The sequence below is a fragment of the Phaethon aethereus genome (genome assembly GCF_964289735.1).
Source record: "Phaethon aethereus genome assembly, chromosome: 26".
In the NCBI taxonomy this organism is placed as follows: Eukaryota; Metazoa; Chordata; class Aves; order Phaethontiformes; family Phaethontidae; genus Phaethon; species Phaethon aethereus.
The window spans coordinates 744,361-769,335 of NC_138602.1; the positions used below are offsets into that span (position 1 = coordinate 744,361).

Consider the following 24,975-nt stretch of genomic DNA (forward strand, 5'->3'; position numbering starts at 1 on the left):
TTGTTGTGTCTGCTCTGTCAGTGGAGAGGGATGGACGTAATCTTGTAGCATTAAGAGCAGTGTGGTCAGTGGGGAAAATGGCCAGGTGTCACCCGTTTTTCAGCAAAAGAGCTGTACTTGCCATTTGTCCAAGGGACCCTTAGCGCGGCTGGGCGTTTGTAAAAAAGTTCTCCAGCTTATGTTTCAAATATGTGTGCACAATGCACCCGGTTCCAATTTCAGTGCAGGGGTGCAGTGTGTCCCCTCTTCTGCCACTGGGAGCTCCTCAGTTAGCGTAACTCTGTGCATGGGAAACAAGCTGAAACTCTCCAGTTCAGGGTTGGGATGGCTCCACCAAACCCCACTGTTTGTGGGGTTTCTGTACTTCTCATCCTCATTGGGTTAACAGATTTAAAAAAAGCATAGAACAGTTCCAAAACAAAGAGGGGGGGCAAATATCTCTTCCCAGGCTTTCTGTCCACGCATCCTGCTTGTGGGAACATTCATTCCAGCGATGGGAATCACATGGACCAAATATCTCCAAGAACAAGTAGTTGCTTTAGGACAAGGCATGTGAGTGGCACCAGGAGGAAGGTGATTCACTGCCATTGCCTGCTGGTGGCTGGGTGGAGGCACTGGCCCATCTCCAGGCTCTGCCAGCGGCAGATATCCATGTGGGGATGCATGTCCAGCACTCCGAACCCTAGTGCCAGCTGGGCAGAAGAGAAGCTAGGCTCTTGGGCGCTCAGAGTGGAGGACCCATCCCTTCCAAGCATGACCTGCTGTCTGCACATAGGGGCAGGACTGAGCAAACAGTTGTTGCTTTTCACCAGAAATTACTGTCCTGGAGCGGCAGAAAATGAAGGATCAACTGTCGGAGCCACTGTCACCTTTCCTGGCTCAGCCAGCATGTCCCTCCTCATATCAGGTTGTACCACAGCAAGGGGTATGGAGCAGTCCCTGTCCTTAAGGTCTGTGCCCATGAGGTCCTCACCCATCCTGTAAGTGAGCTGAGCTGCAGCCAGTCACGTCAGACTTTGGCTGTGCCTGCTGGGGAGCAGGCATGGAGCATCTGCCTTTGCATCTCTAAGTCCACCAAGATAATATGTGTGGCACGAATGGGCCGCAGGACGAGAGGATGTCTGTGTTAGCTAATGATGGCTTCTAGAACAGATGAAACTGCTGCCTGCTTATATTAACCTTGCAACAGCAATTGTCCCTTTTTGTTGTTGTTCTGGATAGAGACTGGCACTGTAAGTCCTTGGATCCTCGTCATCATGGAGACAAGCTGAGGTTTACCACCGGTGATGCAGAGGAGTGACCATGACTCACCCTCAAAAGAGGAATAGAGCAAAGACTGTCATCTCTGCTCCAAGGAGCCAAGTGAGCCCCTGCGCCTCTCCCAGGCCAGCAGAGACAGGGAGACATGGTCCTGCTCTGGGTAGAAGTTTCCAAGAGGCCAACAGTGAGGTTTCCTGAGAGTGGTGCAGTTAGCGCTGGATCGCAGCCATGCATTGCCCTGCCCAGGCTCTTGTGTTCACTGAGCACCAAGAAAACCAATGTGTGAATGAAGTCACTTCTCCCCCCCCGACGTTTCTCTTCTCTGGAAGCTGATGCTCCCTGGCTGTTTTGAGGTCTTGGAAACAGAGAGGAGCACCGAGCTGCTGGGATAGCTTCACGCTAATCTCTGGTGCAAAGGAGCAAGGTGAGCTTGAATCAACTTCACCTACGTGGGACGTGGGTCTCACCAGGTGGCATGTTTGGCAAAGCTAAAGAGTATGAGTTGCAAGCACTGAGAAATCCCACCTTCCTTTAAAAAAAGAAAAGAAAGCATCTGCTGTGCAGTGAGAGACAAATTGCAACTGCAAAAGGGATCTGGAGGAAGGGTGCTGAAATCAGAAAAAAACTTACGGAAACCACAACTTGGCTTTTAAGAACATGGGAGATTTGGGGATGATGCCATGATATGGGGGTGCATGGCAGCCCAGGCAGTGCCACTGAGGACACAGGCTTGGTGTCAATGCCCCAGTGGGTGGGCTGTTCCCCCTCCAGCCCCCTTAAGGCAGCAGGAGAGGATTTGCTCACTGAGTCCCAGCATCCACAACTTCAGTTTTTCGAGGATGTGGCTGGAACCCTCTGGGAAACCTCCCTCGAGGATAAAGGAGTTGAACAGAGCTGGTAGCTCTTTAAGGACATTTTTCTTAGAGCACAAATGCTCTCAATTCCGCTATGTTAAAAAAATGGGGCAAGGAAGGCAAGAAACCAGCATGGCTCGGTAAGGACCTTCTGGTCAAACCAAAGCGTAAGAAGGAAATGCACAGGCAGTGGAAGCAGAGACATGTATCCTAGGAAGAATGTAGAGATGCTGCCTGGATGTGCTAGCTATCGGGAAAGCTAAGGCACAGTTGAAGTGCAATTTGGCAAGGGCTGCAAAGAATGATAAGGGCCTCTACAAGTACATTGGCCAGAAAAGGAAGATTAAAGAAAATGTGTGCCCCCCTTAAATAAGACAGGAAAGCTGGTGACAACCAACATGGAGAAGGCTGAGGCACTCAACTTTTTTTTTTCCTCTCCTCAGTTTTCAATGGTAATATCTCTTCCCATGTCTCTCAAGCCCCTGAACTTCAAGGCAGGGACTGGGGAAACAAAGTCCCTCCCATTGTAGGAGAAGATCAGGTTCAACACCACCTGAGGAACCTGAACATACATAACTCTACAGGATCCAAGAAGATGCAGCCCAGGGTCCTGAGGGAATTGGCTGATGATAGTGCCAAGCCACTCTCCATCATATCTGTGGCAGTTGGGCAAAGTTCCCAGTGACTGGAAAAAGGGAAACATCACACTCATTTTTAAAAAAGGTAAAAAGGAGGACCCTGGGAACTCCCAACCAGTCAGCCTCACCTCACTGCCCAGTAAGATCGTGGAGCAAATCCTCCTGGAAGATATCTCAAAACTCGTGGAAGACAGGTGATTTGAGACAGCCAACATGGCTTCAACAAGGGCAAACCATGCCTGACTAATCTAGCAGCAAGGCCAAGTGCAGGGTCCTGCACCTGGGTCAAGGCAGTCCCCAGTATCAGTATAGGCTGGAGGATGAAGGGATTGAGAGCAGCCCCGCCGAGAAGGACTTGAAGGTACTGGTGGATGAAAAGATGGACATGAGCCATCAATGTGCGCTCACAACCTGGAAAGCCAACCGTATCCTGGGCTGCATCAAAAGAAGCGTGGCCAGCAGATCAAAGGAGGGGATTCTGCCCCTCTGCCCCGCTCTGGGGAGACCCCCCTGCAGGGCCGCGTCCAGCTCTGGAGCCCTCGGCACAGGAGAGACATGGACCTGCTGGAGTGGGGCCAGAGGAGGCCCCAGCAACGCTCCGAGGGCTGGAACAGCTTTGCTGGGAGGCCAGGCTGGGAGAGCTGGGGGCGTTCAGCCTGGAGCAGAGAAGGCTCCAGGGAGACCTTCCTGCAGCTGCCAGGGCTGAGAGGGGCTGATAAGAAAGATGGGGATGGACTTTTCAGCAGGGCCTGTAGCAACAGGGTAAGGGGTGATGGTTTTAAACTACAACAGGGCAGATTTTGACTAGATCTAAGGAAGAAATTTTTGACAATGAGGCTGGTGAAGCACTGGCCCAGGTTGCCCAGAGAGGTGGTAGATGCCCCATCCTTGGAAACATCCCAGGTCGGGTTGGACGGGGCTCTGAGCAATGTGATCTAGTTGAAGGTGTCCCTGTTCATTGCAGGAGGACTGGACTAGATGGTCTTTAAAGGTCCCTTCCAACCCAAACCATTCTATGAGTCTATGATCCTCCCATGACACTGGGGATGACGGGCTCTGGAGGGAGAAGACCCACAGTTTTGAATTGGGAAGTGGTCACATGCATCCCAGCATGACAAGAAGGTGGCAAGGGGAGCACAGGGACCTTGCGCAATCATCCCACAGCCAGAGGATGTGACCGTCCTGCCTCAGCCCAGCCTTGTCTGTCAGCATCCCCGCTGCGGCAGGCAGCCCCTGTGTCAGCCCTGCTGCATCCCACGTCAGCAGGGCCCCACGGCCGGTGCCTGTCGTGGCCCTGATGACCTGGAGCTGCTGAAATAGGAGGTGAAAAAACAAGTTTCTGGTAAAACCGTGTTTCCCCCATGGCCAGCAGTGCTGGTGGGCAGTGGAGCACATCTTTGGACTTCAAGGCAGGGAGAAGGGGCAGGGACCAGGACAGCTGGTCCTGCTCCCACCTGGGTTCGGGATAGGAGCATCCCTGGGGTACAGCCAGCATGGACAGGGTTTGCAGCCTGCTCTACGCCTTTTTGTCTCTCCTGTGGTGCAGGGCTGCCCCGGGTGATGGGCAGGCTTGCAAGGGGCTGCGTTGGTGAGGAGCCTGTGGGGACAGCAGCAGTGGCCTCGGCCAGGCCAGCTCAGCCCCATTCCTCCACAGCCCCCTTTGCTTTCTTCTGTGCAGGTGGCAGCAGGAGACAACAAGGAGTCCCTGATGCGCTGACAGCCGACCATGTCTGGGGTGAGCAGGGCTGCCACAGGGATGCCAGCACTTCCCCTGCCGACATCAGGGTGACACATCCCCCCAGGACCACTGTGGGGTGCAGGGGGTTCATGCCCAGAGCCCCCCTTGCCACCAGACAGGGCTTCAGATGGTCCTTGGGGCTGGCCTTGATGGCTGTAGGAGGCAGAGGGGGGCCAGCTCTCACTGTCCCTGCTGACACTGCCTTCTCCCTTGCAGAAGCACTGGCCCCCCGGGACACAGTGTGTCACCAAGCACGACCACACCAAGCCCAAGGCCCAGGAGCTGGCCTTCCACAAGGGTGACGTGGTCACCATCATCGAGGCCGTGGAGGTGAGCCCGACGGGTGCTCAGGGGACACGCTGCCCCTGAGCCTAGTGCCATCAGCTGAGCTGACGGAGACAGGCCTCCACGCTTCGCAGCAGGATCCTCCCTTCCCTCCCTTGCTCTGAGACCCTCTCGCCCCCAGGGCAAGGGCTGGTACCGCGCCAGGCACAACGAGACGGGGCAGGAGGGGCTGTTGGCGGCCAGCACACTGCGGGAGCGTGGTGCCATCCGTGTCAACCCCAAGCTCAGCCTCATGCCGTGAGTACAACCAGGGGGAATGCAGGGGGGCCGGTGGCCCAGCTCAGCCCCTGGAAGCTGCGACAGCAGATGAGGCCGGTGCATTTCCCCCCAGCCAGGTTTTGGGTTTGAAGACCCCCAGCTGTGCCCATCCAGCTTGGATGGGCCTCACAGGGAGGGGTTTTATGCAGTGGGGTCTACGTACTTTGGTGGGAGCTTTGCTTTCCCCATCTCGCTGCTGGCACTGGGGGAAGCCCACCGGTGTGGCTCCTCTTCCTAAAGACCCTCTCCCCAGCTGGTTCCACGGGAAGATCTCAGGGGTGGAGGCGGTGCAGGCGCTGCAGCCCGCCGAGGATGGGCTCTTTCTGGTGCGTGAGTCCGTCCGGCACCCTGGCGACTATGTCCTGTGTGTGAGCTTTGGCAAGGAGGTAATCCACTACCGCGTGGTGCACAAGGAGAACACACTTAGCATTGACAGCCAGCAGTACTTCTCCAACCTCATCGACATGATCGAGGTGAGACTCCCCTCCCTGGGCAGTGAGGCCCACCCGCGCCAGACCAAGGGCAAGAACCTCATGGGGTCACACAGCGCAGCGGCAGGTCCCAGTCCCTTTCTCCTATGGTTTTCATTGGGTTTCGTTACCTGGTGTAATTCTCCATCCCTGCCAAAGGCTCATGGTTCCCACTCGGTTTGGGGTGCAACAGACAGATCTGGGATGCCCCAGGGACATCCTCTGCTGCGAACCAGCCGTGCCGGCAGCAGCCCCAGTCCCCTGCCCAGGGCCACATTTCCCCCATCCATGCTTATTCGGTGCTTCACGCAGTAGCGGGGCTTAAGGCATATTGGAAAACAAAGATCCTGGCAGCCTCTGTCACCCCTGGACCCTGGGTGAGGTCTGAGCCCCACTGAGGCTTTGAGGCATTTTGCCATGTTTCTCTCCACTCCGAGCCCCCCTCTCACCTGCTGACCCCGCAGGGCTCCCAGGCTGCTGCGTTAGCTCTCGCCCTTCCAACGAGCTCTTCCTCAAGGTCCATCTTTGGCCTGTCTTGTAGCTGCTGCCCATCTCCTCTTCAGGGGTTTCCACTCTCATATGTTTTCCTCATTTAGACACAGCTTCTGCTTTCAGGTGGGTCCTTTCCCCTTTCAGCTGCCCTGGCCCCGCTCTGTAACCGCGACGGCTGTCCTGCCACTTCCGCTCCCTGCCGCCTCTGCAAACCGCCATCAGCTGCTGCAGCGCCTGCTGTGGGGTTTAACCCCATCAGCTGCCGTCCGGCTCACCAGTAGCATCCTATATCTCCTGTGGTCCATCCCTGGCTGTGCCCGGAGGGGAGCAGGGCTGAGACACAGGCTGCAAATTGCGGCGTTGGGGGAAACGTGGTGTTTCGCACTGCCCGAGCTGAAAGGGCTCCAGGTGCCTCGAGGGTGATGATGGTGGTGGGGTTCAGTAGAGCATCCTGCGGCCGTTTCCCGGCTCTGTGCCCCGAGCTTGGGGTAAGAGGAGGCACCACCACATCGCCTCCACCTGTCCATCCCTCGGCAGCACTACACGAAGGAGCAGGGAGCCATCTGCACCAAGCTGGTGAAGCCCAAACCAAAAACCGGGATGAAGTCAGCTGAGGAGGAGTTGGCTAAAGGTAGGGGTGGCGGGAGAGGATCATGGTCTGGGTTTTGGGGACAAGGCAGCTGGTGGCCCCTGCTAACCTGCCCTTGTGCCCGTGCCCAGCCGGCTGGTTGCTGAACTTGCAGCACCTCACGCTGGGAGACCGCATCGGGCAAGGCGAGTTCGGAGGTAGGCAAGAAGATGGGGTTGAAGGTTCCCTGGCCATGGCCTTCCCCAAATGACGCCCCTGATGTCCTCTCCCCATCCCATGGCATGGGGGGCTCAGCCTGGGACACAGGGGGCCGGGTGCGGGGCTGAGCCTGACCCCCCACGTCCCCTCCCAGATGTCCTGCAGGGCGAGTATATGGGGCAGAAGGTGGCTGTGAAGAACATCAAGTGCGATGTGACTGCCCAGGCCTTCCTTGCTGAAACAGCTGCCATGACGTGAGTGCCCTGTGGGGGGGATATGGCCCGACCCTACCCAGTGACCCAGGGACAAGCAGGCACCCCTTGACCCCGATCCCCTCCATTTCAGGAAAGTCCGGCATAAAAACCTGGTGTGTTTGCTTGGCGTGATCCTGCACAACGGCCTCTACATCGTCATGGAGTTCATGAGCAAGGTGAGAGCACCCAGCCAGTCCTCAGCCAGCAGGGCCCATCACCACTCAGATCTGGGGACACAGTCCCTGTTTGGGGGCTGAGTTGGATGGACGCTGGGCACTACAGCCCCCGCAGGAGGCAAAATTTTCAGGCAGCCCCATCCCACTGGTCCTTACGCATTTCTCCTCCTTTATCAGGGCAACCTGGTGAACTTCTTGCGCACGCGGGGACGGGCGCTCGTCCCAACCCAGCAGCTCCTCCTGTTTGCTCTGTAAGTCCATCTCCCTCCCTCTGGGCTGAGGACCAGTGCTCTGCGTCCCCGCAGGCAGCCCCACAGGACACACGGTGACACCGTGCTCTGCCTCGCTTGGCTGCGGCAGGGACGTGGCCCAGGGCATGGACTACCTGGAGTCCAAGAAGCTGGTGCACAGGGACCTGGCTGCCCGCAACATCCTCATCTCCGAGGAGAACGTGGCCAAAGTGAGTGATTTCGGCTTGGCCCGGGTCAATCCCAAGGGCACGGACACCACTTTGCTGCCTGTGAAGTGGACAGCCCCAGAGGCCCTGAAACACAATGTAAGTGATGGTGGGAAGGGAGGGGGAACTGGAGGGTCCTCCCAAAGCAGCTCACCCCCTCGGGTCCCCCCTGCTCGTTCCCCCTCCTGCCAACCTGTCCCTGCCCCATGGTGCCTTCTGGCACATTCAGCCCTGCATCTCCCAAAATCTGGGCTCTGTCCTGACCAGTCCTCACCCTGTTGCGTAGTGGAAATTGGGGCAGCTCCGGCCGGATGCAGCAGGACGGACCCCGGGCCATGCGGGTGACGGGAAGGGAGGGGGGGTCGCACCCCAGGGAGCTGGGGGCGGCAGGGGGCAAGTGCTGTCTCCTGTCTTGCCCTCGGGGAGCGATGAGCGCCCAGCGCAGCGCCCAGCCAGCGTCAGCCTCCCCTCCTCCCGCTGCCACAGAAATTCTCCTCCAAGTCGGACGTGTGGAGCTATGGGATCCTCCTGTGGGAAGCCTTCTCCTTCGGCCGAGCACCCTACCCCAAGCTGGTGAGTGCTGTGCTGGGGGACACTGTGGGTCGCACCCCGCTGGCACCAATGGGACAGGGACATCCCACTGTACCCTGGCCAGGGCGAGCCCCCGGTGGAGTGGGGAAAGGGGGGTCCCAGCTGGCTTCTCCATCCTGCCAGAGTCTCAAGGAGGTGACAATGCTGCTGGAGCAGGGGTACCGCATGGAGCCCCCCGAGGGCTGCCCGCCTGCCATCTATGCCCTGATGAAGAGCTGCTGGGAGCTGGAGCCAGGCAAGCGGCCATCCTTCAAGAAGCTTGTGGAGAAGCTGCAGAAGGAGCTGAAGCACCTGAGGGACATTTAACCCACATCCCGCTTCCTGGCCAGAAGCCCCCTGGACCTGCCGGGGTGGGAGTGGCGTGGCAAGGGGTGGCTGGGCAGCGGGGTGGCCTGCGGTGCCGCGCTGTCCCGGTGGAGGTGCAGCAGCAGCTGTGGGGGTCTCTCTTCCCCCAGGGCACCTGAAGAGGAAGCAACAGCCTCCCTCCATCCTGGCAGGGGTTCTTCTTCCCACCACACAGCCCAGAGAAGGTTCCCATGGGGTTGATTTCCCCCAACCTGCTGGAGTGGGGAGAGCAGCCCAAAGGGGGCCCATGCCCCACAGACCCCACACTCAGCCCTGGATGGCGGGTGCCACATGTGGGGTCTCTTCGAGCTGCCCCTCCCAGTGACAGGGGACAGGATGGGACACCTCTGCTTGCTGGAGGATGAAACCCCAACCCTGACACAGCTCCACTCCAGCCCTGCACAGGGATGCTGGGCGCAGCCAACTAAACCACACGGATTTGGGCTTTTTGATTAAACCAAAGAAATTAGTTCAACAGCATCTTTAAGCCTCTGGGCTCAAATTAGGCCTATCCCTCCCTGGGGCCTGGCAAAGCACAGGGAAAAGCTTGGGGGAGGCTCAGGAGCTCCGGCCCTCGGAGCCTCCCGCGCGCAGCCTGTCCCCTCTCCCCTTGGGGCTCTCTGCAGCTGGGGATTATTCTTTTAATCAGAGTCTGCATGGGAATTGCTTGCATATAGATTACGGGAGCGGGGCACATTCTCCGGCAGCAGGAAGCCCCCGGCCCCCAAGCAATCTCGACGTCTCGGTGGAGCCGGGATTAATGGAGGCACGGGGCCGCACGCACGTGTGTGTGTTTGTGCGTGTGTGCCCACCCGCTGTCTCGTCTTCCTTTCAGTCCTTTGACCCTCGACTGGGTTTTTTCGGCTAATCCTCTTGTGCCTCCTCTGCACTGACTTTTTGCACCTCCAACCCCCCTGTGCTGGTGCGGGTGGCTCTGGGTGCCCATGGCGCAGGGCTCCCCCCATCAGGATCTGGCCATGAGGGTGCTGTCCTCTATTGGGGCCTGTGCAATGGGGGAGGTTCGGCCCAATCCGGGGTGCGCTGGGGCTCAGTTTCTCCTTCCGCCTCCCTATTACCCTGATGGGGCAGCACCTTGCTGTCCCCCCGCACCACCGTCCCCCCAAGCACTCCTGGGTGCAGCGAGCGGCACAGGAAGGTCTTTCCACCCCATGGGCTGTGGCTTCCTATGGCCTTCCTAATGCCTTAATCCACCCCTGATCCGCACGCCCCTGGGGCAGCCAGTCCTGCTGACCTTGCAGGTGCTGGCCCCGGGCAGGGACCGGGTGGCACCGGGCACCGGCCGCCACAGCTACGCACCCATGGCCACCTTCTACACAGCTGCCCTGAAGAGCTTACAGGGGGGCAAGGAGGAGCCGCCCAAGGGGCCCCCCAAGGATGGCAAGGCAGCCACGCTGCCCAACAGCACGGCCCGCGAGGAGTTTGAGGAGTACCAGCGGCAGCTGCTGGAGGAGAAGTAAGGCTTTGCGGGGCGGGGGGTCATTGGGTCCCACATGCACTGGGACCAGAGACCCACGTGCCGTGGGCTGTCCCCAGGGTGGGACAGGGAGGCAGCCGTGGCAAGGGACACGAGCAGAGCGAGTGCCCTTTGGCACCTCTCCCTGCAGCATGTGAGGTCCCCGTGGATGCTGGCACAGGGGTGGGACAGTGGCTCGGTGCACCGCAGGTGACAAGGGGCACCCCCGGGTGCCAGTGCCCCAGAGTGGTGGGTGTTGGGTGCCAGCCCAGCACCCATGTAGCCAAGGGATGGCAGGGGCCAGCATGGGATTGCATTAAGGTCCCACCTCCTGGGGTCTGGGTGCTGTGGGGACGTGGTGACCCAGCATCTGGGAGCTGAGAGGCCACAGGAGGACGAAGTCCCTCCAAAAACACCTTCGCGGAGCATCTCGCTGGGGCTGGAGGGGCAGGATGTGGCCCCTGTCCCCACATCCTCCTCGCAGCCCTTCTGCAGACCTTTGCATCCCCTTCTCCTCCCGCCCCCGCCCAGGGCTGGCACAGCCACACTGCTGCAGAGGACGAGGGCAATGCCGGGGGGCTCGGTGAGGTGGGGGGTGGCAGCGCGGGGGGTGACAGGTCCTGCTGCTGCAGGATCGAGCGGGACAAGGCGTTTGCGCAGAGGAAGGCAGAAAGGGCCACTGTGCGGATGCACCTGCGGGACAAGTACCACCTGGCCCAGGTAAGGACCAGCCTGCGGTGGCACCTGGGGGTCCCCCCCGGACCCTCCACGCTCGGGTCGGCCCCAGGCCGGGCGGCTGCCAGGCCTCCCCCGGGACGGGAGGCGAGCCCTGAAGAGGGCAGCAAACGGCTGCCGGCCCGGCGCGCGCCGCCCGCCCGCGTGTCCCCCCGGTCGCGCCCGGAACCGGCGCGTCCCGGCGCCCCCCGGCCGCGAGGCCCCGTACCCCCCCCCCCCGCAGCCCTGACGCCGCCTCCCCCGCGCGCGCAGGACGAGCGGGACGAGGCCCAGCGGCACGTGGCGGGCGGCGCGGCGGGGCCGCCGCGGGAGCTGGCGGCCATGGTGCGCAGCGAGGAGGAGGAGGAGGAGGAGGATGGCGACGCCGGGGCCTTCGCCTTCCTGACGAAGCTGCGGGAGCTCGGCCTGCCAGCGCTGCGGGGCCGCGCGCTGGGCGCCGTTGATGAAGCAAAGGAGAAATGCGCCCTGATGTAGCACCGCTGCCCGCCCCGCCGGCGGGCGACGTCGGCAGCGTTGGGAGCGATGGGGGTGCGGCTGTTACGGGTGCCGTTACCTGGGGGTGGTGCCCCTGGTGTGAGCCCCCAGACGGGGCGGGTGGTGGTCCCTCATGCTCCGTCACCCCCAGGAACCAGCCCCAGGCCCTCGCACACCGTTTGGCTCAATAAACACGGCGTTTGCGGCACCAGTGTGGTCTTCCTGCGGTACCCCCCGTCTGCAGGAGCCCTGTCCTGGGCGGGCGCGGGGGACACGATGACCCCGCTGCAGCAGGGCTGCCCCGTGAGCCTCTGAGCCAGCAACCAGCCCATCACGCTCGGCTGACAGATCCGTCCCCCACTTCTGCAGCAACCCCCAGGCACAGCCGCACCCCAGCAGTGCCGGGGAGCCAGCGGGACCTGGTGCGCCCCTGGGGGCATCCCTCGGGGGCAGCACCAGTGTGGGGGGTGGCAGCATTTAATCCTCCCCAGGTATTCCCCTGCCAGCGCAGGCAGCAAGGGGGGTCCCTTTGGCTGGAGCCAGGGTGCTCCACTGCCTCTTGCCCCTCCAGGGACTTGCTCCCTGCTCCTGGGCATTCGGCAGTGGCTCTGTCTTAAATGGTGCCGTGCCGGAAGCTGGGGGCTGCTGAGATCACTAATACCTGCCTATTTTAGTGAGGTCTAATCTGCCTGAGTAGCCTGTCCCCGAGGACTAAGCTAGCTGAACCCTTGTAAAATGTACCGCCAGCACTGGCCCCAACGGCACCTCCCTGCCAGAGCAGGAGCCGCCAGGGGAGTCACGCTGTGTTTGCATGAAAGAAAGGACGCGCTGAGCCGCCTCCATCCTCCCCACGCCGGGGCCATCTGCTCCGGAAAGGCCTGCAGGGACGGCCCTGCCCCGGGCTGCCCACGGCTGCGGTGGCAGGGCTGGGAGGGGGTGGCTGAATCCAGCACAGGTGGGGTGGGAGTTGTGCCATGGAGCTCATCGCTGTCACAAGAGTCACAGGTCTCAGCCACCCAACTGGAGCACCTGGAGCTGCAGGAGCTCCAGCAAGGAGGTCCCTGGGTGCACGAGGTGCTTGGTTCCCCTGCCGGGCACCCACCCGTTCAAGTAGCACCCCTTCAGGGGCTGGTGACTGCTGGAGCATCCCAGGGAGCGTGCGACAGGCACATCAGGGCTTTGACACCTGGCAGCCTCCTCGTGTTTGGTGGCCCCGCTGTACCTGCCATCCCCACCATCCCTGCCATCACCACTATCCCCGCTCTCCAGCATTTCTTCAGAAATTGCAAAATCTCCCATTCAGGCACAAAAATCCACCCCTGTTGCACGGGATGGGGCCGTCCGTGTCGTCACTGGTCCCCCGGGCAGGTCCCCAGTGGGGCAGCAGCAGCCATGGCACCCGGCGCAGCCCTGTTCCCCCGCCACGTCCCCGCTCTCCCCAGGGCTGGGGCTCGACACTGAACACCAGCCACTGGGACGGTGGCACCGAGGTCCCCAGCGTGCCCCATCACAGCAGGATCCTCCATCCCCACCCTGCACCGGGGCCCCATCCCACCCCGTCGGGCAGCCTGGCTCCCAGTGCTCCCAGTGGGGCTGTGTGGGGGCTCCCAGCACCGGCTGGGATTCGGGTCAGGACCCTCCGCCAGGTCTCCTTGGCTAATCGTCCTGCCCCCCCGCCCTCCCCACGCTGCCACCTGCCTCCCGCTCAGCACCCTTTTGGGTCACCCCTGCCACCTCCCCGCCTGCCCAAGGCCTCTTAATGAACTAAAAAAGTGATAAATCCCTGGCCGAGCTGGTCACGTGAGGCCAGTGGCCCCCGGCCGCCCCCCGCCCCGACCCCCGCCTCCGGCCCCACAGCCCCGGTAAGCTGACGCAGCGTCTCTAAGCGTTAGCAGCTTTGCCCGCTAATAGGATTAGGGAGGTTTAAAACTGTCATTTGAGTGAACTAAACCCCCTGATACTCTGCATTGCACCTTCTTAACCAATTTGCCTTCAATTAGGGTAATTGGGAAACTAGCAAAGAAGTATAGCATTAATATTTTAAAGTGATGAAGCGATTACGGGCCTTGAACGAGGAAGCAAATCAATTTGCTATCTGCTCCTAAAAGGCAATTATAATCATTTGGCAAATAAGCCTGCTGGCCTTCTCCCCCCACCGTGCAAGCCAACACCTTAAGGCGGTCAGCAGAGCCGGCGCCGCACACACCACCCAGCGGGCAACACCAAAGCCGGGCAGCTGGGCAGCCCCTTGCTCCTAAAACCAGCCCCGGCACCCCACGGACCACAGGTCCCGGCACGGCAGCACCTCCCCGCGCCCGCTGGGGCTGTGGGGGCACCCTGGGGGAAACCACCGAGGGCCACCGGAGCGAGTGGGTCCGGCGTGTCCAGGTGCCTGTTTGCATCCCTGGCCCCACGCGCCGTCCCTGCGCCCAGGGATGTCCCCAGACACCCCTGAAGGCGGCATCCCCTGCACAGCCCCGCCGCAGGTGGGGCCTGAGCAGCGCTGTACGGCGGGGGGGTCACGCTGTCCCCAGGGGCATGTCACGCTGTCCCTGCTGTGCAGCCTGTCCCCGGGGCGGTGGCAGACGGGGCAGGCGAAGCTGCTCAGCCCCGCCGGCGCTGAGGTGGCCTCGGGGCCCAAACCAGGGCACAGAGGTGGCTGTGGGGTCCCGCCAGCAGCAGCTCCAGTGGGGAGGGCACGGACCTGCGTGGGCCAGCAGCCACGTGGCACAGGGCAGGGGGGCCCAAAAGCCCCACGGTGACATTTGCCACCTGAAAGGGGAACCGTGGTGAGGAGCGGAAGGGAGTGGGAGGAAGCCGAGACAGCGGCCGGGGGCGGCGGCGGCGTTTGCAGGTGGCAGGAAGAGGTTTTTGGGAGAAAGTAAAAGTGAGCAGAGAAAGAAAAGAGCAAAACCCGCCCGGCAGCACAGGGGGTCCAGGCAGCACCAGGCACCCCCCACCCGGAGCACCCCCGGACCCCCATCGTCATGTTCCCGTTGTCCCCCAGGCCGGGGTCCCCGAGGCAGCAGCAGGAGAGGGGAGGAGAAGGGTGGTGTTTCTGCCCCCCAGGCCAGCTGCCTCTGCCCCACACTCCCACAGCTATGGGCAGCCCCTGGGGGTGATCCCCACGGCTGGGCCCCGCAGTTGGTCCCCGCAGGCTGTCCCCATGGCCAGTCCCCACGCTCAGGCCCACATCCATGGCTTGTCGCCACACCGGTCCCATGGCTGGTCCCCACGCTTGGCCTGCGTGCCTGGTCCCTACCCCTGGTCCCCACGGCTGTTCCCCACACCTGGTCTCCACACCAGATCCCCAAGGCTGCTTCAGGGGACATGGTCCTTATGGCTGGTCCCTACACCTGGTCCTCACACCTGGTCCCCACACCCAGACCCCACAGGAGGTCCCCAGACCCCATACCTTGTCCCCACACTTGGTCCTCCCAGCTGGACCGCATGCCTGTCCCGTGTCCCTGTCCCCACACCCGCTGCCCATCGCTGGCTGTCACACCTGTGCCCACAGCCGGGCCCCCTCCCCAGTCCCCACGCAGCCGGGGCGCCGCTGGCAGCATCACCGGGAGCCCGCGGGGCCGCACGCGCCGTCCCTGGGGCCACCCCTGACTCGCCGTCCCCATCTGGGGATGACATCCACCACGGCAGCGTCCCCATCCCGCCGAGGCTTGGGGCGCCGGCCCCGGACCCCATCCCCGGGGCAGAGCCTCCGCAGCCGAAGGAAATCCTGCCCCCTCCCCCGCATCGCCCCGGCCTTTCTTCTCCGCTCCCCCTCTTTCTAATTCTTTTTCCTTGCCCGTAATGAGGGGATTACACGGCAAACTCCAGCAGGACGCCTTTGTGGGGAGACAATCTGAGTGGGGAAGGCAGTTCGGAGCTTTGTCCACCGCCGCCCCCCCGGGCCCGCTCTGGGGGGACATTTAGAGCAATTACTTGTCCAGAAAGTAACTGTCAATCATTCTTAAAGGGGAAGGCCTCCAATTAATAACCTCGTCTTAATCCTTTGGACTCATTTCCAATCTGCGGGGCCTTGGTGACATCTGCAACACTAAATAAAGATTCTCCCGAGCCTTAGCACGGCGGTTCTGTGACAAATAAGAAGACTAGAGGCAACTTTGGCTGCCAAAGCTGCGAGATTGGTGAGGTTGAGCCGCTTGTTTGGTTCCCAGGAGGGACCGGCAAAGTTAAATACTCCTGGAAAAGCCGAGTTGGGCCCAGCAGGTAATGCCGTTTTATTCCAATTCGGGAGGAAGTGCCGGGGGAAGATGCTAAAAAACGGAGTGGGTGTCCCCGGGGTGCGCCTGGGGCTGGGGCCGGGGCTGGCACCCTTCCCTGGGGGCTTGGGAGCGGGTGCCGGGCACCCATCAGCAACAGTCGCCCCGATTCACACCCGGGGCCGGGGGGCAGGAGCCACCCACGCTCCCCGCCGCCCGCGCCAGCCGCTGCGGACAGCCCGTCCAGGCGGCCCGAGCCCGGGGGGCTGCATCCCGGCACCCAGATGGGCTTTCGAAGGCCAGAAATTGGGACCCAGCGGAAGCCGCGGCTGCGCCCAGGCTGTCGCCCCCACGTCCCCCGCTGCCGGGGGGGCCTCTCGTCCTCGCTGATGCTCTGCTGCTTTCCGGCACCAGGGAAGCGATTTTTTTGACCTGCTTCAACCAGGGCTTGATGCCGGTTTTGTTGCCTTTCTGGGTGTCTTTAGTATCAGGCGCCCGTCCCCCCCCAGCTGGCAGCCCCCACAGGAAAGCCACGGGCCGGGGTGTCGAGGAGATGGGGGGACAATCCCCCCCGAGGCTTCGGGTCCCTGCGGTTCCCAGCACGGTTTTCAAGGTTAAAGGCTTAAATGCAGAAATTGCCACCGGGATGACAGCGGCCGCAGGAGGATGTCCAGCGGGCGCAGGGACGGGGGTCTCCCCGCCGTGCCCGCCGCTCGGCTTTCCCCGTTTTTAGGCAGGATCCCCGAAACGCCGACAGGGAAGGCTCGGGGCTGCTGGGGCCAGTCCCTGGAGGACAGGGACCGCCGGGTGGCCAGTGCCGACATCCCCCAGCCCCACCCCAGTGGCGTCCCCCCCTCCAGGCCTGGGGACATCCATGACGCTGGTCAGGCTGAAGCAGAGGGAGGTGGAGGCGTTTGGGGGGTGGCCCTCGCGCCCCCCATCCCGCAGGGCCCGGTGCCGGGCCGCTCCCCTCTCCACCTCCCATGCTCACTGCTCCGGCTCGGCTGTTTCGCTGTCACTTCGCTCCCGCTCCGTTTCCTGGGGGCTTTTGGCCTCCTTTGCTTTCGGGTGGGGTCAGGGTGGGGGACAACGGGGGGCTGCCCCAGCCCCGGCCCTGACCCCCATCACCACACCTCATCCCTGTTCCCCCCCACTGCCCCACATCTCCTCTCCTCCCACTTGCCCCATCTTATCCCCAGGCACCCCGGTGCCCCCTCTCACCTGTCCCCCCCAGTGCCCACCTCGCCCGTCCCCATCGCCCCAGCCCCCTCCAATCCCACCCCAGCCCCAGCCCCAGCCCCCCCCACTGCCCCGTGGGGCCGTGGGACATGGCTGGGCAGTGTGGTCAGGGGGTCCTGACGGGGTGCTGGGTCCCTTGGGTGGTCCATGCCACAGGTGGGGGCTGCGGGGGCTCTGGGGCTCTGGGGGCTCTGGGGGCTCATCCCCTCTCCCCTCTCCTTGCAGGTGCGGAGCTGCACAAATGAAAAGAGGGTGAGTTGAGAGCAGGACCCCGTCCTCGCCCTGTGTCCCCAGCCCCAGGACACGCCACAATACTTGCACAGTGACAACGGGACCCTGCTCCCCCCAGCACCCACTCGCCCTGGCCCCGGGACACCCCGGGGCACAGCGCCCAGCCCACGGCTCCCTGCGGGTCAGCCCACGGCCGCAGCCCCCTGCGGCAGCAGGGACAGACCGGAGCCGGCCAGAGCCCCCGGCGCTACAGGACACCCCGCAAGGGGCCGTGGGGCGCCTTGGGGGGCCAGCAGCTCCCAAAGCCGCACATGCTGACGCCGCACACACGCTGCACACACAGTACTGCACACACACCGCGCGCGCTGCACGCAGCCCCTGTGCATGTACCGCGCACGCTGCTCGGGCAACACACACCGTGAGCCCCGTGCACTGCACACACGGCGTGCGTGGCGTCTGGGCACGCACTGCCTGCACTACACATGCTGTGCCCGCTGCACTGCACGCGCCGCACAGCCTGCACACGCTGCACACCCACGCCCCGAGCGCTGCAGAGTCACCGGACGCAGCACTGACAGGCACTGGGCGCGCACTGCACCGGCTGGGTGTGCTGCACACACTGCACACATGGACACTGCACGTGCTGCACACCTGCACGCACAGTGTTCACTGCACCGCATAGTGTGTGCTGCACGCTCTGCATGCGCCTCCGCGACACGCACCGCGTGCACTGCATGCACCATGCAGACACTGCACACACGCTGCACGCACTGCATCCCCACGGATACTGTGCAGATTCACGCTGTGCCTACACATTGTGCACACCCTGAACACGTTGCACACATGGCACTCGCGCGCATGCACTGCACGCACTGCGCGCGTACGCTGTACCCTGCATGCTGCACGTGCAGACGTTGCGTGGTACGTGCTGCGCGCATGGCACACAAACACTGCACCCTGGGCACTGCACGCTGCTGCTGCACTGCACGCACCGCACGCAGCGGGCACTCGGCACAAGCTGCCCTGCACAGGCAGACGCAGCCCTGCGCACACGCGCCTACACTGCGTTTCACGCGTTCCACCCCACGCTCAGTCCGCCGCACGCGCGCCCTCCCGCGCACGCACCCCGGGCACCCCGCAGCTACCCGCCTGGGCAGGCCGCACGCCGCGCACGTCCCCGTACGCGCACAGACGCGCGGCTGCTGCAGACGCCCGCTCTCACCCGCGCTGCCCGCTGCACGCCGCCCTCTCGGGCTCCCCATTTATTCTCTCCTGGAATTAACCGACGTTCCTCCTCCCTCCCCACACCCATCTGGGCGTTAGCCGAATTTCTGCCGGCGTATCTGGGCGATGCAGCACCTTCCCCTCAGCAGAAGTGCCCCAGGATTGCAGCTTTCTGCCCCGTTTCCATGTTTGCCTACATCCTCGCGGCAGAAAGGGACCCTTAATCCCCAGCAACTACTGCAGGAAGGTTTCAGATGCCGGATAAAAAGCTTAAAGATGAAACGTCACAAGGGTTGAAAATGCTTATAAGCGTGCAGAAAAAAGGTTATTAGCCGGGGGACGGTGCTGGCTCGCCCCAGCCTCACTGGGGACTGACTCTGGGTCCTCCAGCACTTCGGGGCCGGACTCGTGGCCGATGGGGAAGAGGGGCTGGAGGACAGGAGCTGGGCTGGAAGGAGGGGGCTGACCAGGGCTTGCTCCCCTCCACGCCGGGGCAGGGGGGAGGTCGGGTCGGCTCCCAGTGACGGCGCTTTCATAAAAACCTCGCCTTTAGCTGAAATTTGAGTTTTCACTTCGGGTGGGTGCATTGGCCTGGTCGCACCTCGCCGTGGAGCCGAGCACAGGGTGCCCAGGGCAGGGTCCCCGGGGCGCTGCGCCCCAAGGCAGCGCTGCAGCAGAAGAGAGGATTACGCCTTTGCGTAACCTGTTTCTGGGGCTGCCCCATCCTCCCGCCCGCCTGCCCCTGGCCTGGGCTTGCATGGGGGGGTCCAACATCCCCACACCCCGGCTAACCCCCACGGTCCCCTCACAGGTGCCACCATGTTCCTGAATAAGTGCGAGGGGGACCTGGGCGAGCTGCGGAAGCCGGGGGACGGTGAGGGCACCCCACCAGCCGCTGCCGAGGAGGAGCAGCCCAAGAAGAAACACCGGAGGAACCGCACCACCTTCACCACCTACCAGCTGCACGAGCTGGAGCGCGCCTTCGAGAAGTCCCACTACCCCGACGTCTACAGCCGCGAGGAGCTGGCCATGAAGGTCAACCTCCCCGAGGTCCGCGTGCAGGTAGGGAGGACGCCCGGTGGCCCCGGCACCCCGGACCTGTCCCCTGGGCGGTGGCAGAGGGACCACCCCAGCCCTGGAGAGCTCTCCTCTGCTCCCAGCTCCATCGGCCCCAGGAGGTCCCAGTTCAGCCCACGTGCCAGAGGCTCCGTTTGGGCAGGAAGATGGGTTTTAGAGATTTTTTTTTTCCCCTGCTGCTGGTGGCTGCTGCCATCCCTCCAGCTGATCCCACGGGAAAGCAGCCACACCTCAGCTCCTGGTGAGCGCTTCCAGGTCCTTAGGGCCAGGAAAGCACAAGATTTGGGGGTTTTAGGCTTGTTGGAGCGGGGCGGTTCTGGGGGAGTGTCGCTCCCTGGGCTGCAGGAGAAGGCTCTGCGGGGTGAAGGTGCAGCCTGGGGAAGAGCCTGGGGTCCCGCCAGTCTGGTCCCCACCGCCCCTGGGATCGACAGGGAGAGACTGGGGCGAGGGAAAGTGTCAGGGAGTAGAAGCGGTGACAAGCCTGCTGCGAAGCAAGGCAGTAATCCTTGTACAAATGAACCAAGTTTCCCAGGCCTCAGCCCCAGTCCAAGAAAATGCAATTTTTTCTGAGGCCGTCCAGGCCGCAGGGACACCTCTGCCACGCTCTTTGAGCAACAACCACTTTCATAGAGTCACAGAATCATTTAGGTTGGAAAAGACCTTTAAGATCGAGTCCAACCATTAACCCAGCACTGCCAAGTCCACCACTAAACCATGTCCCTAAACACCACATCTACATGTCTTCTAAATATCTCCAGGGATGGGGACTCAGCCACTTCCATGGGCAGCCTGTTCCGGTGGTTGACAGCCCTTTCAGTGAAGAAATTTTTCCTAATATCCAATCTAAACCTCCCCTGGCACAACTTGAGGCCATTTCCTCTCATCCTATCGCTGATTACTTGGGAGAAGAGACCAACACCCACCTCACCACAACCCCCTCTCAGGTAGTTGTGGAGAGCGATGAGGGCTCCCCTCAGCCTCCTCTTCTCCAGACTGAACACCCCCAGTTCCCTCGGCCGCTCCTCATCAGATTTGTGCTCCAGATGCCTCCCCAGCTTCGTTTCTCTTCTTTGGACACAAAGTTTGCACCAGTATAGCCCAGAGTCCAAAAACAACTGTGACCAGCCCATGCGAGACATCCCCGTCTCAGCCCAGCCCACCTTTACTCCCCCTTCGCGTCGTGCGGCAGACAGCCGTGCCCCATGCTGCCGACGGCTCTGGGGACACGGGGACCAGCGCTCCAATGGGCAGCTCCCACAGGGCGAGACGTCAGCCCTGGGCTTGGCTCGCCGGTGCCTCTCGTTCCTGCTGGGTTTTGGGGCAACCGTGGTAGTTTGGTTTCTAAAAGCTTTTACCGAGGAGCTTTTCAAGGCCAGATAGATAACGTTATACTGAGGACTGCGTGGGTATTTGCGGGGCTGGGGTGCACCTCCCCGTGGAGCAGCGAGGGCAGGGGCTGCACAGTGCCACCTCTCGCCCTCCACACCTTGGAGATGCCCTCAGTCTCTGGGATTTGCGGGAGAGGTTTGGCAGAGGTGCATGGTGTGCTGGGGATTTCTGGAGCCCTGCGGGGCACCCCACGTGTGACCCAACACACAGGAGACCCTGTGTGGGATGGGATACCCAATACGGGACATCCCCACCTGGAGCACCCTGTGTGGGGCACCCTGCATGGGGCACAGCATGTGGGGCATCCCACATGGGGCACGGCATGTGGGGTATGCTGTGAGGGACCAGCTGGGCACGGTGGGGCTCACCCTGGCTCTCACCTCACAGGTCTGGTTCCAGAACCGACGAGCCAAGTGGAGGCGGCAGGAGAAGATGGAGGCCAGCTCCATGAAGCTCCACGACACCCCCGTGCTCTCCTTCAACCGGCCCCCCATGGCCCCCAACGTGGGGCCCATGAGCAACTCCCTTCCGCTTGACCCATGGCTGACGTCCCCCATCTCCAGCGCCACCACGGTCCACAGCATCCCCGGCTTCATGGGAGCCCCCCAGGCCCTGCAGCCCCCCTACGGTGGGCACTCCTTCCTCAACACCCCCCCGCCAATGGCGCAGGGCATGCAGCCCATGGCCCCCGCACCCTACCAGTGCGGCACCACCTTTGTGGACAAGTACCCGCTGGAGGAGGTGGACCAGAGGAGCTCCAGCATCGCCTCGCTCCGCATGAAAGCCAAGGAGCACATTCAGACCATTGACAAGACCTGGCAGCCCATTTGATGAACGCTCCCCTCCGGACCCGCCAGCTCCCGGTCCCTGCCCCTGGCGTCAGCTCGGCCCCGGGGCAGGCGACGGGGTGACGGTGGGATGCTCAGCAGGACCAAAGCCCGTGCGGGGCAGGGATGCCAGGCTGCATCTTCCCCCTGCCGAGCCAGCACCGCCGGTGGCGGGGGAGTGAGCGGGGGCGCTGGCGGGACCCTGCCGTGGGGGAGCACCCCAGCAGCCGCCCACGGCTCCCCTGCCTTGCCAAGGCACCAGCCCGGGCTGCGGATCCGGCCAAGGCTTGGGCATCCGGCCAAGGCTTCGGCATCCGACCTAGCTGCCGGGCCACCCACCACCCACAGTCGGACACCTCCTTTCCCCCCACCCCTTCCCATTATTAATATTTTTTTTTAATGCTGCAGATTTAAACAAAACTGAACAGAAAAGCTCTAGTTTCATAGGGAGTACTTGGGGGGATTTTTTTAGCCATGTCGGGGCACGACGCCGGTTGTGCTGGTAGATGCGCCGGCACCAAGAAGATGGTTGTATCGTGAGTAAAGAGATAAGCTGAATGGCTGCTGCGTGCTGGAGTCGGGTGCTGCCGGGGCCCTGCCCGCTCGTTTGTCGTGCCGCTCGTCAGCGCGCTGGGGCCGCGGAGCCTCTGCCAGGAAGGAGCTTTCTGGGGGGGACACGGGAGCACCGTCCCCGGGCACCTTCCCGCACCGCTCCCGCGGGCTGTTGCGTGCGGGGCTGGGGCCGGACCCAGGCACGGGTGACCTGGCCCAGCCCCGGCTCTGGGCCAGGGTCGGCTTTGTGCCGCGCCGCGTCCTCGGCGGCCTGTCAGCGGGCATCTGCTCGGCCACCCCTCGGGGGCTGCGCCCGCCACCCGCCCTAATTGCTCCCCAGCGGTGCCCGCCCGGCCACATGTTGGTGGCACAAAGCTGCCGTAATTGTTTCGGGGGGAGGGTGGGCGGCAGCGGGACCCCCTGCTCCCCAGACAGGGCCGGTGAGAGGAGGTGGCCGGCCAGGAGCCCTGGGGTCCCCACGGCCGGGGGCAGCGGGCTGCGCCAAGGCCCGTTCACCCCTTGCCAGTGGTTCCTGCCGGGTGGGAGCAGGGCGGCGGTGGCGAGGTGCCACGTCCCCGGGGTCCCCTCTGCAGCCCCACGGGGACCCTGCCTGCCCGCCGGCGCTCGGGGCACAGCCAGCGTCACGGGCCCCCTCACGATGGCGGCGAGGGCAGAGGGAGCTGAGCCTGCGGCGGCTTTGAGGTGCAGCACAGCCGGGACAAGGAGAGACGGGGGCTCAGCCCCAGGCGAGCGGGTGCCGCGCATCCCCGGGGTGTCCTGGTGCGCTCCAGGCCCCTGGGGTGCCCTGGGTCCCCGGGGAAGCGAGGTGAGCCCCATCCTCCCCGTGTCCCCACGGCCCCGCTCAGCGCCAGCACCCCCGGCTGTAGCCCCCCACCCCCGGGGTTCTCACTCGGGTCCGACAGCCCCGGGGCTGGACTCTGACGTCCCACAGCCCCGGGGTCAGGCGGGACCCGCCGGGTTGCCACTGGGCCAGGCGAGGCACTGACCCTGGCGAGACCCTTCTCCTTGTCCCCCGTCCCCCGGCTGCTGCTGCTCGTCTGCTTCGTTAGTGACAATTAAACCTTTAACAACCCATTAAATGCATAATCGATGCTCCCCCGGCTCCCCAGCCTGGCTAATGGGCCCGGGCCGAGGTGAAGCGGCCCCGGCAGAGGCTGCTCCGGCGGGGAGATAATGAAGCAAAGGCCGCGGAAGTAATGGGGTTTGATCCGGGGGAAGGGACACGCTCAATGGGGGCTGCACTTTTCACATGACATAATTGCCGCGGCTGGCGCCAGCCCGGGGCACCCCTCGGCCTCCCGAGCGCCAACAAAAGCCGGCTGGCGCGGAGAGCGGGGGGCTCGGCACCCCCGACCTGTTTGATCGGAGCCTAATTGGGGCGAGGATGCTCCCCCACAATCTTGCAACCGCCACCCGAAAGCGAGGGCGCGGAGAGGCCCCGGGGTGAGGATGCGTCTCCCTGGGCCCCTGGGGCTGGGGGTTATGTGAATTATTTAAATGAGCTAATTTGCATGCATTAACCGGCGGACTCCCAGGGCATTATGGCAGGGGATGTCGGGGTACCCTCGCTGGAGGGGTCGGCTGCCCCTTCCCTCCCGCAGGCACCCCGGTGTCGCGCACCGCACTTGGTGCAGAAACGGGTAGAACTTCCGGCCCAGAAAGATGCAGGAACGCCGTAGGAGCGCCGAGCCGCCTGCCCATCCTTCTTTATTTGTGCTTTCCCCAGCCGAGACCCGGGCAGCACGCCCCGCATCATCTGCAGCCGCCGGCACGTGGGGCCACGTTTGGGAAAAATCCACGCAAAAAAGCGTCTTTTCCCCCCGAGATCCCAATCCTGTCCTAAAATTGCTCGCTGCCCAGATGGGGCTGGCACAGTCTTGTGCCTGAGGTTATACTGGGAGGACTGGGTGCTACTGGGAGCACCGGAGGGGTTCTCCTAGCCTCTCATGGCAGAGCAGGAGTCCTCCTGCTCCCACTCCCTCTAATCCCCTCCTATGGGATTTGCCCCCTAATCTGCTTATTTCTCTCTATTTCTCCTAGGCCCGAACAAACCCAACCCTGCCCCGGCGCGACGCCTTGCGCCAGCTGAGCTGCGGGGTCTGGGCTGGCACTGCCCTGGGACATGGGGCTGGCAGTGCCGTGACAGGGGTCGTGGGGCTGGCACTGCCCTGGGACATGGGGCTGGCAGTGCCGTGACAGGGGACGTGGGGCTGGCACTGCCCTGGGACATGGGGCTGGCAGTGCCGTGACAGGGGTCGTGGGGCTGGCACTGCCCTGGGACATGGGGCTGGCAGTGCCGTGACAGGGGACGTGGGGCTGGCACTGCCCTGGGACATGGGGCTGGCAGTGCCGTGACAGGGGACGTGGGGCTGGCACTGCCCTGGGACATGGGGCTGGCAGTGCCGTGACAGGGATCGTGGGGCTGGCACTGCCCTGGGACATGGGGCTGGCAGTGCCGTGACAGGGGACGTGGGGCTGGCACTGCCCTGGGACATGGGGCTGGCAGTGCTGTGACAGGGGACGTGGGGCTGGCACTGCCCTGGGACATGGGGCTGGCAGTGCCGTGACAGGGGACGTGGGGCTGGCACTGCCCTGGGACATGGGGCTGGCAGTGCTGTGACAGGGGACGTGGGGCTGGCACTGCCCTGGGACATGGGGCTGGCAGTGCCGTGACAGGGGACGTGGGGCTGGCACTGCCCTGGGACATGGGGCTGGCAGTGCCGTGACAGGGATCGTGGGGCTGGCACTGCCCTGGGACATGGGGCTGGCAGTGCCGTGACAGGGGACGTGGGGCTGGCACTGCCCTGGGACATGGGGCTGGCAGTGCTGTGACAGGGGACGTGGGGC

At 63.1% G+C, this 24,975-nt stretch overlaps 3 protein-coding genes across 3 annotated transcripts; all 3 read left to right on the forward strand.

Annotated features, from left to right (window-relative positions):
* Window positions 1-4,639: 4,639 nt before the first annotated feature.
* Window positions 4,640-8,825, forward strand: MATK (megakaryocyte-associated tyrosine kinase; the record flags this gene model as incomplete). The annotated part of the gene is given in 12 exon segments (XM_082010813.1): window positions 4,640-4,678; window positions 4,680-4,820; window positions 4,957-5,072; window positions 5,347-5,566; window positions 6,593-6,686; window positions 6,776-6,841; window positions 6,997-7,096; window positions 7,188-7,272; window positions 7,450-7,523; window positions 7,633-7,828; window positions 8,216-8,302; window positions 8,444-8,825. Coding segments are annotated over 12 exon segments (1,401 nt in total). The 3' UTR covers window positions 8,627-8,825.
* A 1,159-nt stretch (window positions 8,826-9,984) lies between these two features.
* On the forward strand, window positions 9,985-11,437 carry LOC309413645 (complexin-3-like; the record flags this gene model as incomplete). The annotated part of the gene is made up of 3 exons (XM_082010834.1): window positions 9,985-10,139; window positions 10,772-10,859; window positions 11,127-11,437. 3 exons carry the CDS (start codon window positions 9,985-9,987, stop codon window positions 11,346-11,348), a joined length of 465 nt encoding a protein of 154 aa, XP_081866960.1. The 3' UTR covers window positions 11,349-11,437.
* Window positions 11,438-18,515: 7,078 nt separating this feature from the next.
* RAX2 (retina and anterior neural fold homeobox 2) lies at window positions 18,516-21,559 on the forward strand (the record flags this gene model as incomplete). Its single annotated transcript, XM_082011075.1, has 2 exons — window positions 18,516-19,324; window positions 21,116-21,559. The coding sequence occupies exons 1-2, from the start codon at window positions 19,082-19,084 to the stop codon at window positions 21,557-21,559; spliced, it is 687 nt and encodes a 228-aa protein (XP_081867201.1). The 5' UTR covers window positions 18,516-19,081.
* Between the last annotated feature and the right edge of the window lie 3,416 nt (window positions 21,560-24,975).